This window comes from Mus musculus, chromosome 14 (assembly GCF_000001635.26).
Source record: "Mus musculus strain C57BL/6J chromosome 14, GRCm38.p6 C57BL/6J".
Taxonomy (NCBI): Eukaryota; Metazoa; Chordata; class Mammalia; order Rodentia; family Muridae; genus Mus; species Mus musculus.
This window is the reverse complement of record NC_000080.6, coordinates 66,055,566-66,067,716: the sequence shown is the minus strand read 5'-3', so window position 1 is coordinate 66,067,716 and position 12,151 is coordinate 66,055,566. Positions and strand designations below refer to the sequence as shown.

The following is a 12,151-nucleotide window of genomic DNA, read 5'->3' as shown; positions in this document are numbered from 1 at the left end:
ATAAGCAGCTGGAGCCATGTGTACTCCTTGGTTGGTGGCTTAGTTCCTGGGAGCTCTGGGGGATCTGGTTGGTTAATATTGTTGTTCTTCCCCTGGGGTTGCAAACTGTTTCAACTCCTTCAGTCCTTTCTCTAACTCCTCCATTAGGGATTCCACGCTCAATCCAATGGTTGGCTGTGAGCATCCGCCTCTGTATTGGTGAGGCTCTGGCAGGAGCTGCCTCTCAGGAGACATCTATATCAGGCTCCTTTTAGCAAGCATTTCTTGGCATTCACAATACTGTCAGGATTTGGTGACTGTATATGGGATGGATCCCCAGGTGGGACAGTCTCTGGATGGCCTTTCCTTCAGTCTCTATTTCTACACTTTGTCTCCATATTTGCTCTCGTATTTTGTTCCCCTTTCTAAGAAGGACCGAAGCACCCACACTTTGGTCTTCCTCCTTCTTGAGCTTCATGTGGTCTGTGAGTTGTATCTTGGGTATTTGGAGCTTTGGGGCTAATATTCACTTATCAGTGAATACATACCATGTGTGTTCTTTTGTGATTGCATCACCTGACTCAGGATGATATTTTCTAGTTCCATCCATTTGCCTAAGAATTTCATGAATTCATCATTTTTAATAGCTGAGTTCTAATCCAATGTGTAAATGTCCCACATTTCCTGTATCCATTCCTCTGTTGAAGGACATCTGAGTTCTTTCCAGGTTCTGGCTATTATAAATAAGGCTGCTATGAATATAGTGGAGCATGTGTTCTTGTTATATGTTGGAGAATCTTTTGGGTATATGCCCAGGAATGTTATAGCTGGGTCCTCAGGTAATACTATATCCAATTTTCTGAGGAATTGCCAGACTGATTTCCAGAGTGGTTGTACAAGCTTGCAATCCCACCAACAATGAAGGAGTGTTCTTCTTTCTCTACATCCTTGCCAGCATCTGCTGTCACTCGAGTTTTGATCTTAGCCTTTCTGACGGGTGTGAGGTTGAATCTCAGGGTTGTTTTGATTTGCATTTCCCTGATGACTAAGGATGTTGAACATTTCTTTAGGAGCTTCTCGGCCATTTGATACTCCTCAGTTGAAGATTCTTTGTTTAGCTCTGTACCCCATTTTTAATGGGGTTATTTGATTTTCTGGAGTCCAACTTCTTAAGTTCTTTATATATATTGGATATTAGTCCCCTATCTGATTTAGGATTGGTAAAGATCCTTTCCCAATCTGTTGGTGGCCTTTTTGTCTTATTGACGGTGTCTTTTGCCTTACAGAAGCTTTGTAATTTTATGAGGTCCCGTTTGTCGATTCTCGATCTTACAGCACAAGCCATTGCTGTTGTATTAAGGAATTTTTCCCCTGTGCCCATATCTTCGAGGCTTTTCCCCACTTTCTCCTCTATAAGTTTCACTGTCTCTGGTTTTATGTGGAGTTCCTTGATCCACTTAGATTTGACCTTAGTACAAGGAGATAGAAATGGATCAATTCGCAATCTTCTACATGATAACAGCCAGTTGTGCCAGCACCATTTGTTGAAAATGCTGTCTTTTTTCCACTGGATGGTTATAGCTCCCTTGTCAAAGATCAAGTGACCATAGGTATGGGATGTGGGTTCATTTCTGGGTCTTCAATTCTATTCCATTGGTCTACTTATCTGTCACTATACCAGTACCATGCAGTTTTTATCACAATTGCTCTGTAGTACAGCTTTAGATCAGGCAAGGCGATTCCACCAGAGGTTCTTTTATCATTGAGAAGAGTTTTTGCTATCCTAGGTTTTTTGTTATTCCAGATGAATTTGCAAATTGCCCTTTCTAATTCATTGAAGAATTGAGTTGGAATTTTGATGGGGATTGCATTGAATCTGTAGATTGCTTTTGGCAAGCTAGCCATTTTTACTATATTGATCCTGCCAATCCATGAGCATGGGAGATCTTTCCATCTTCTGAGATCCTCTTTAATTTCTTTCTTCAGAGACTTGAAGTTCTTATCATACAGATCTTTCACTTCCTTAGTTAGAGTCACGCCAAGGTATTTTATATTATTTGTGACTATTGTGAAGTGTGTTGTTTCCCTAATTTCTTTCTCAGCCTGTTTATCCTTTGTGTAGAGAAAGGTCATTGACTTGCTTGAGTTAATTTTATATCCAGCTACTTCACTGAAGCTGTTTATCAGGTTTAGGAGTTCTCTGGTGGAATTTTTAGGGTCACTTATATATACTATCATATCATCTGCAAAAAGTGATATTTTGACTTCTTCCTTTCTAATTTGTATCCCTTTGACCTCCTTGTGTTGTTTAATTGCTCTAGCTAGAACTTCAAGTACTATATTGAATAGATAAGGAGACAATGGGCAGCCTTGTCTAGTCCCTGATTTTAGTGGGATTGCTATAAGTTTCTCTCCATTTAGTTTGATGTTAGCTACTGGTTGTTATCTTTCCCTTTTCATTTCTGATTTCATTAATTTGGATACTGTCTTTGGTTAGTCTAGCTAATGATTTATCTATCTTGATTTTCTCAAAGAACCAGCTCCTGGTTTTGTTGATTCTTTGTATAGTTCTTTTTGTTTCTATTTGGTTAATTTCAGCCCTGAGTTTGATTATTTCCTGCCTTCTACTCCTCTTGGGTGTATTTGCTTCTTTTTGTTCTAGAGCTTTCAGGTGTGCTGTCAAGCTGCTAGTGTAAGCTCGCTCCAGTTTCTTTTTGGAGGCAATGAGAGCTATCAGTTTTCCTCTTACCACTGCTTTCATTGTGTCTCATAAGTATTGGTATGATGTGTCTTCATTTTCATTAAATTCTAAAAAGTCTTGAATTTCTTTCTATATTTTTCCTTGACCAAGTTATTGAGTAGAGCATTGTTCAGCTTCCATGTATATTTATGCTTTCCATTGTTTTTGTTGGTATTGAAGATCAACCTTAGTCCGTGGTGATCTGATAGGGTGCATGGGATTATTTCAATCTTTTTGTATATATTGAGGCCTGTTTTGTGGCCAATTATATGATCAGTTTTGGAGAAAGTACCATGAGATTCTGAGAAGAAGGTATATTCTTTTGCTTTAGGATGAAATGTCCTATAAATATCAGTTATATCCATTTGGTTCATAACTTCTGTTAGTTTCACTGAGTTTCTGTTTAGTTTCTGTTTCCATGCTCTGTCCATTTCTGAGAGTGGGATGTTGAAGTCTCCCACTATTATTGTGTGGGATGAGGTGTGTGCTTTGAGCTTTAGTAAAGTTTCTTTTATGAATGTGGATGCTTTTGCATTTGGAGCATAGATGTTCAGAATTGAAAGTTCATCTTGGTAGATTTTTCCTTTGACCAGTATGAAGTGTCCTTCCTTGTCCTTTTTGATAACTTTTGGTTGAAAGTTGATCTTTTTCAATATTAGAATGGCTACTCAAGCTTGTTTCTTGGAACCATTTTCTTGGAAAATTGCTTTTCAACCTTTTTCTCTGAGGTAGTGTCTGTCTTTGTCACTGAGGTGTGTTTCCTGTATTTAGCAAAATGCTGGATCCAGTTTATGTAGCCAGTCTGTTAGTCTATGTCTTTTTATTGGGGAATTGAGTCCATTGATGTTAAGAGATATTAAGGAAAAGTGATTGTTACTTCCTGTTATTTTTGTTGTTAGAGGTAGAATTATGTTTGTGTGGCTGTCTTTTTCAGGGTTTGTTGAAAGATTACTTTCTTGCTTTTTCTAGGATGTAGTTTTCCCTCCTTGTGTTGGTGTTTTCCATCTATTGTCTTTTGTAGGGCTGTATTTGTGGAAATATATTTTGTAAATTTGGTTTTGTCATGGCATATCTTGTTTTCTCCGTCTATGTTAATTGAGAGTTTTGCTGGGTTGACATGTGTGTTCTCTTAAGGTCTGTATGCCCAGGATCTTCTAGCTTTCATAGTCTCTGGTGATAAGTCTGGTGTAATTCTGATAGGTCTGCCCTTATATGTTATGTGACCTTTTCTCCTTACTGCTTTTAATAGTCTTTCTTTGTTTAGTGCATTTGATGTTTGATTATTATGTGATGGGAGGAATTTCTTTTCTGGTCCAGTCTATTTGGAGTTCGGTAGGCTTCTTATATGTTCATGGGCATCTCTTTTTTTAGGTTAGGAAAGTTTTCTTCTATAATTTTGTTGAAGATATTTACTGGCCCTTTAAGTTGGGAATCTTCACTCTCTTCTATACTTATACAGGAGAACACAGGTAACAGCTAGAAGCCCTTAAAGAGGAAACACAAAAACCTCTTAAAGAGTTACAGGAAAACACAATCAAACAGACTAAGAAAATGAACAAAACCATCCAGGATCTAAAAATGGAAATAGAAACAATAAAGAAATCACAAAGGGAGACAACCTTGGAGTTAGAAAACCTAGGAAAGAGATCAGGAGTCATAGATGCAAGCATCATCACCAACAGAATACAAGAGATAGAAGAGAGAATCTCAGGTGCAGAAGATACCATAGAAAACATTGACACAACTGTCAAAGGAAATGCAAAAAGCTCCTAACCCAAAACATGCAGGAAATTCAGGACACAGTGAGAAGAGGAAACCTAAGGTTTCTCCTGTATTCCTTTAAGGGAGTTATTTATGTTCTTCTTAAAGTCCTCTTTCGTCATCATGAGATGTGATTTTAGGTCTGAATCTTGCTTTTCCAGTGTGATGGTGTATCCAGTTCTTGCTATGGTGGGAGAATTGGCTTCTGAAGATGCCAAGTAACCTTGGTTTCTGTTGCTTATGTTCTTAAGCTTGCCTTCCTCCATCTGGTTATCTCTAGTGCTACCTGCCCTGGCTGTATCTGACTGGAGCCTGTCCTTCCGGTGATTCTGGTTATGTCAGAACTCCTCAGAGTCCAGCTGTCTCTGAGATCCTGTGATTCTGGGATACTGTGATCCTGAGATCCTGGGTGTGTTAGAGCTCCTGGGAGTCAAGCTGCCTCTGTGACCCTGAGATCCTGGTATGACCAAGCTCCCGTGATTCTGTGATCCTGTAATCCTGTGATCCTGGGTGTGTTAATGTGCCTGGGTGTGGATCTTCCTCTGGGTGTTGTGGGACTCATGTTGTTGTTTTTTAATGTGGCAATTTTGCTTTATTCGTGACATTAGTTTTAACACACACATCTAGAATAATCATTGACTAAATCTATTCTCCTGCTCACTTCTTGTGTGTCTCTTGTTATGTGCTTACTCTTTCATTCTTCCTCTTACACTATTTTTTATTAATCAACCCATTTTATTTTTATCCTCTAAGAAATTTTAAAATGACACTGTTTGTGTATTTTGTATTATATATTACAATAGCCATATTGCAAAAATAAATACAGAGCGTACTTGAGCAATATAACAATGTTAGTGGTTATTCTTCTACTAGATGTAGAAAATTTTTAATCCAGCAACATGGCTGCTCTGGCAAGGGAGCACATCCAAAGACCTTCTAGGTCTGTGTGATCTGGCTGAACAACACACCTTTAATCCCTCTGGATGGAATACAGACATTCCCTTGGTACTAAACTTCTGAACCTGCAAGCCAAACCCAATTAAATGTTGTCCTCATATGAATTGCTTTGGCCTTGGTGTCTGTTCACAGCAGTAAAACCTTTGCTAACACAGTTAGTCTGAGACCAATCAGAGCAATTCAATGAGAAGCCAAGAGAAGCCAGTTTGAATTAGTCAACTTGGAGAAGAGTTCAGGCCAGAAGAGCTGAGTTATACCAGCCAGCCAGAACTCAGAAAGAACTAAAAAGGGTGAGCTTATTCAGCAGTAAACCTCCAAGATGACAATTATAACTGGTGAATAAAAGTTACCTTTACAACTAATGAATGCCTGATCCTACCTATCATGACTTATTGAGACATACATCACTGCTCTTCTGTATCTTGTTGGTATCTGCTGTCACAGTTAATTAACAGTAATGGATCTGAAGGCACATTCTCTATCCATTTTGCTTTCTTTCTATGGAAAATACTTACACAATTTTGCACTTATAGGATGGCTATATACAAACAGAATCTTCAAATGTGTCTCTTTTGTGATTTTTACCCACCAATGTTTTCATAGTTATAGTATTTTGAAATGCCAGTTCCTTTTTATGGTTGAGTCATATTCCACTTCAGGAATGTGCCACACTTAATTAATCACCAGGTGAGCAATTGGGTGATTCCCACTATTGAGGTAATACAATGCTGCCAGGAACATTTGTCAACAAATGTGTGTGTTGATAAAAGCTTTAATTTCTCTTAGGTATATGCTAGGAACTGAATTGCTGGATCATCTGCTAACTGTATTTCACAGTTTAAATAGCTCCCAGATTATTCTTCAGAGTACCTGTATCTTCTATATTCCCAGTACTCAGTCCAGGTCTTGTTTTAGTTACAGCTGCCCTACTACCTGTGAAGAAGTGGGTCGTAAATGTGAACAAAGAACTCCTTAAAACCAACAAGTGTATTTTGTGTTGCCATGATTATTTTATTTTCATGTGTATTTCATTCCTCACCTCATGGGACATCGCTTTGACTGTTACAGCCACCAACATTTGAAATAGGCAATGCCCTTTCTTTTTTCACTTACCCAACTTTGGTCTGTTGGCATCTTCAGAACTATAAGTCACAGTTATTTAAAGATAATTTCTGCCCTAGTTACAAAATCACAATTATTAATTTTATAACAATTTAAAAATTAACTCCTCCACTCCCAAAACCCCCAATTCTTCTAACAGGAGATGTTTACAATCCTAAGATGTTCATTTGAAAAGTAGAACAAAGAAGAATATCCAAAAAGTCTGTGACTGTCTTAATTAGGGTGTAATTGCTGTGAAGGGACAATATGACCAAGGCAACTCTTATAAAGGCAAACATTTAACTGGGGCTGGCTTACAGTTTCAGAGGTTCAGTCCATTATTATCAGGGTTGGAAGCATGGCAGCATCCAAGCAGGCATGGTGGTGGAGGAGCTGAGAGTTCTACGTCTTCATCTGAAGGCAGCCAGGAGAAGACTCTCTTCTACACTAGGCAGAGCTTGAGCATAGGCCCTCAAAGCCCACCCCCACAGTGACACACTTCCTCCAACAAGGCCACACCTTCTAATAGTGCCACTTCCCATGGGCCAATGCAGGTGACAGGAACCACAGGTCTTTACCAGATATAAAAACAGCAGATTGGCAGATATAACACTAGTTCCAGAGAGGTAACTGTGCGACAGGACCATGTTGTCAGAGAGGAGAGCTCAAAGGCTTGGGGATGGCTGGATGCTAATTTATTGAACAATAAAATTAGATAAACTCTTATGTAGAGCAGAGATCTAGTATTTAAAAGCAGTTGAAAACTCAAGATCAAAGAGTGGGTGAATTCTCCTGTATCTGATCTGAGCAATAACCATGACTATGTATCGAAGAGAATCACAAACACTGGTACTGCACACACATGATGCGTGCACACACACACACACACACACACACACACACACACGTGCGCTGTACACATAGAAGTACACATGTGGTTTTTAATTTGAAAATAAAGATAATTTTTTAAAAGAATGCATTCAGCTAAGAAAAGTACACATGAGTTCAAAGAGAATATGGAGGAAGGAGAGGAAGGGTGGGCTGTGTTCTGGATAGAATAAATGTTTGGTGAGCTGCCAGAAGTGACCAGAGTAACAGGCAGAGAGGAGCCTGGAGAACCTGCTTTGGGAAAGTTTCTAGTTCTCTTTCTGAATATATATTAAAAAAAGATCTCCCAACTTTAGTGATAAAACCAAAAATCCTGGGGCTACTCTTGAGCGCTGACACAGACACTGTTGGTGGGTCTCTTTTCAGCCACAGCGGATCGTCTCTCACTATTTGGAAATACATATTGTCGTTGAAAAGCAAATGGTAAGCGCCTTCCAAGTGTGTTTGTCTTGTTCAATTCTATTGCTCTCACCAGCAGCGAGGCTGTCCTCCCATGTCTCACAGAGTCGGTTTCTGACAGAGGAGAGTTTGATAACTCTGTTAGTGCATTTTAATAAACTCTTGCCCTTGTGTCCTAACTGGAGGGTCGTTTTTTATTACAATAGTTTCTCAGGTTTTGTTTTTTTGGCTAGTTTTCCTTGTTATTTGAGGGTAGTTATACACTCACACATACTTGCATGAACATGTGCCCCGCCTGCCCTCTTTACAAAGAGGACTCTGCTGATGCTGCAGCAGTCAGCACATGGCTGCCAGTGCAGTCAAGGTAAAGGATATTTGCATCCCAGCATGGAGCCACTGATGCTGCTTTCTACCCACACACCTCCCACCGTGTCTCCCCAGCGCTCACAATCCACTAATGCATTCTACATCCCTATATCTTTTTTTTTTTCACTTCCAAACTGTTGTATAAGTGGAATCATGCAGTATGGAGCATTTGGGAGTATCTCACATACAGGTTCTGGGAATTTTCCCAGTCTTAAGTTACTTCCTAGGGGTGGAGAGGTGACTCTGTAGTTAAGGGCACTTGTTGCCCTTTTAGAGGACTTGGGTTCGGGTCCCAGTACCCACATGGTAGCTAACAACAGCCTGCTAAGTCCAGCCCTTGTGATCTTGTGCCCTCTGCTGGCTTCCATGGGCACTGCATGTATGGGATGCGCATGCAGCAGGCAAAGCACTGAGATATTTGCATCTTAATTAAAACTAACATTTTTTCTGTCAGGAACTATTATCCTTAATTTATTAACAGTGGAATTACATCTTGTACTTTTCTCGGATCTTTTTATATTTCCCACTTTCACACTATATGTATTACATGATATGAATAATAAAATAAGGCAGATTAAAATGTGCTAGTGATTTAAGTATATTATTATTTTGATACATTTAAATTGTCACAGGAGAGTTGCAGTCATCAATGTTAACTCGTGTGTGTGTGTGTGTGTGTGTGTGTGTGGCAATTTTATTTTACAGTTTGAGCATATCGGGGCTGATACAGCCATTGTCACTCAAAAGATTTTCCAGTTGATTGGACTGGCAAATGCTGTAAGAATCTTATTTGTCTTTTTTTTAAAATGTTTTATCCTTGCTGTCTTAATTACCTTCATATTATTGTGATAAACACTATAATGAAGGAAACGTAACAGAAAAAAAAAAAAGAGTTTGAGTTTACAGTCCCAGAGAGTTCAGGTCCTTAATAGTGGGGGCAGCAAGGTGGTAGGCAGCAGACATGGCAGCTACAGCTGAAAGTGAAGTCTCGTGCCTGGGAAAGACAGCAGAAAGCAGAGAGCCCACTGAGAGTGGTGTGTAGCTTTGGAACCTCAGAGTCCCACCTCCCGTGAATTACTTCCTCCAGCAAGGCCATACTTCCTAAACCTCCCCCAATATAGTGCCAGCAACTGGTGACCAGCCACTACATGCCAGCTTCTGAGGGACGTTATCCCTCAAACCACCACACTTGCTGCTGTTCCTAACAACCCCCAGATCTTCTTTTGTGGCACTGCATAAAGAGACATGCTGAGTGATGTGAAGACCATTATTTGGCTTTGAAGTTTCTGCTCTCTAACCTGTGAAGTAGGTCATTGTAAGGATTACACACAACAAGACCTTCCTGGGGGAGAAAAGGGGAATCTTGATTAAGTGCAAGCATCTTGAATTATCCCCGGGGTTGGAGGGATGGCTCAGTGGTTAAGAGCACTTGTTGCTCTTGTAGAGGACAGAGTCCAATTCCCAGCACCCACATGGCAGCTCACAGCCATCTTTAAATACAGTTCCAGGAGAGCTGATGTCATTTTCTGATCTGCTTAGATACTAAGCATGCGTGTGATATCCATACATACAGGCACTCAAATTACAAAAGAAATACAACAGATTAATCTAAAGCGTCCAGTGTGACTTTTATGACCAGGACGCTTGCTGCTGACTAACACTTTAAGCACTGAGCCCAGATCTACACTACAGTTACTAAATGCATGACCTGAGCTTGATTTTGAAGCTCTTTTGCCCGGTCCCTTTAGATCATGTCATTTGAACAGGTTTTCTGTCTGTGTTCTATTTTAGATCTTTGCCCCCTTTAATCTTACAGTAATTCTGTCTTCCCTGGAATTTTGGATGGATGAAAACAAAATCTTGACCACAGGCGATGCTAACAAGTTGCTCTACAGGTTCCTGAAGTGGAAACAGTCGTACCTTGTTCTGCGACCACATGATATGGCGTTTTTACTCGTGTATGTACATTTTCAAGCTATGACAGGCTATACCGAGGAAAACTGGCCCACTTGGTCCCTTTTCCAACAACCCAAAGATGGTTTGGGAGGGGAAAAAAAAAAACCTAAGTTCTCTGTGTATAACAGCATGCAGCTCTTATTGGGACAGCTTGCCGACAGTGGGATTATTAAGACCCCCCCACTTGGCGGGTCTGTGGTTGAAGCTCATTTCTTCAGTCCCGCTCCCAGATGCCTTCTTACCATAGAACACACAGAGCTCTACCAAATGCCCCTCCCTGGCTGTGCACCTCAGGTTCGTGTCTGTTTGGAAGGCCCACCTGGATTCTATGAATGTAGTCACTTGATCTTTAGCATAATGATCATAAAAACAACAAGGAGGAGAAACTGAGGAGACGGTCCATGGAGAGAGGCTTGCTGTGCATTTATGAGGACCCAAGTTTAGAGTCCCAGCACCCATGTAAAAGCCAAGTGGCCTATGCTCCTGCAATCCCAGGGCTGAGGGTGCAGATCCCTGCAGCTTGCTGGCTAGCCAGTCTAGCCCAAACAGCAAGCTCCAGGTTCAGTTAGAGACCCTGCCTCAAAAAAAATCAGGTGGAGAGAAATAGCCATGACCCCTAATACAGCTCCTCAGGCTGTGGTGACCCACAACCATAAAATTATTTTCATTGCTACTTTATGATAATGTAAATATTTTTGGAGATTGAGGTTTGCAAAGGGGACACAACCTACAAGTTGAGAACTGCTGAGAATTTTATTTTTTTTATCATATTTATCTCAGAGGACATACCCATTTTATTCTAAAATAGACACTTCATTATGTTTCAGACATCCCTGTACTTTCTACTTTTTAATTGATTTGATTGTTTTTAGAGAATGCAGGATCACGGGGCACATTGTAGTCCATGTTGAGAGTTTGAGTTACTGAGCAACAGTAAAACCTGCCCTGTGAAAACAGAGCATTAACTTGAAGGTGCTCACTTTTGCAAAGTCCTATGACTATCATCTGTTTTCAATTCAGCTACAGGAACACTACCGATTATGTTGGCGCTACCTATCAAGGGAAGATGTGTGACAAGAACTATGCAGGAGGAGTTGCTTTGGTATGCTGTGCCTTAATCTACTTAATTAAAATGTATAATGGGTGGGGGGAGCTCCTTGCTGAAGAGTGTTTGCTCCTCTGCAGAGGACCCAGTTCAGCTCCCAGCACTCACTCAAATCCTTAGCTCACAACCAGCAGGAACTCCAGCTCCAGGAGACTAGACTCAGTGCCCTCTTGTGGCCTCCATGAGCACTGTTCCCTCTCTCTCTCTCTCTCTCTCTCTCTCTCTCTCTCTCTCTCTCTCTCTGACACACACACAATTAAAAATAAATCTTTAGTGAATAACAGGCTGCTGTAAAAATCATTATGAAATTAAAGATCCCTTGATTTCCCTTGACTTCCTACTTCCATTAAAATTCGCATTCCTGAAGGGCTCCTAGGGTGTGGACACTGGTGTGGGCCTGACCCCATCTCACCTTGGTGCTTCTCGATATAGAACCTGCTCCTTCCCTATACATTGTGTTTCTATGATGTCTGCTGGAGTTTCAGAGAGGCGGCATAGGATGATCTCCCTCTAGGAAGCAAGATGGAGAACAGTGGAGCTGGGAAGGGGAGATTTCTTATTTAAAAACATCATAAATTGTATTTTGGAAAATGTAGCCTTTATTTTATGGAGACAGTGATTTCCTTGGTCTCTAAGGGTGGGGCATAGGACTTCCTCAAACATTCACATGTAGCACACAGACACACAGACACACACACACACACACACACACACACACACACACACACACACACACCATGCCGCAAGGGCTTCACTGGTGAGCAAAGAGGAAGAACGCATCTGTATAAAGGCAGACTGGTTACCAAGGACGGTCCAGCTGTAGAGGACTGGAAAGCCTGAGATTTGCAGGCAAGAAACAGTGGTCCCCATGGAGGTGCAGTGACTGGCAGAGGCCTTCC

At 40.7% G+C, this 12,151-nt stretch overlaps 1 protein-coding gene across 2 annotated transcripts in view; it reads left to right on the top strand.

Moving 5' to 3' along the window:
* Nucleotides 1-12,151, top strand: part of Adam2 (a disintegrin and metallopeptidase domain 2) — a 50,530-nt gene that overhangs the window by 10,135 nt on the left and 28,244 nt on the right. Inside the window, exons 7-10 of one of the 2 annotated variants that reach the window (NM_009618.3) lie at nt 7,793-7,849; nt 8,897-8,968; nt 9,983-10,149; nt 11,168-11,249. In NM_009618.3, the coding sequence (NP_033748.2) occupies nt 7,793-7,849; nt 8,897-8,968; nt 9,983-10,149; nt 11,168-11,249 (378 nt within the window). The remainder of the gene's footprint in view (nt 1-7,792; nt 7,850-8,896; nt 8,969-9,982; nt 10,150-11,167; nt 11,250-12,151) is intronic. The other variant, XM_006518439.4, reaches the window with a different exon arrangement.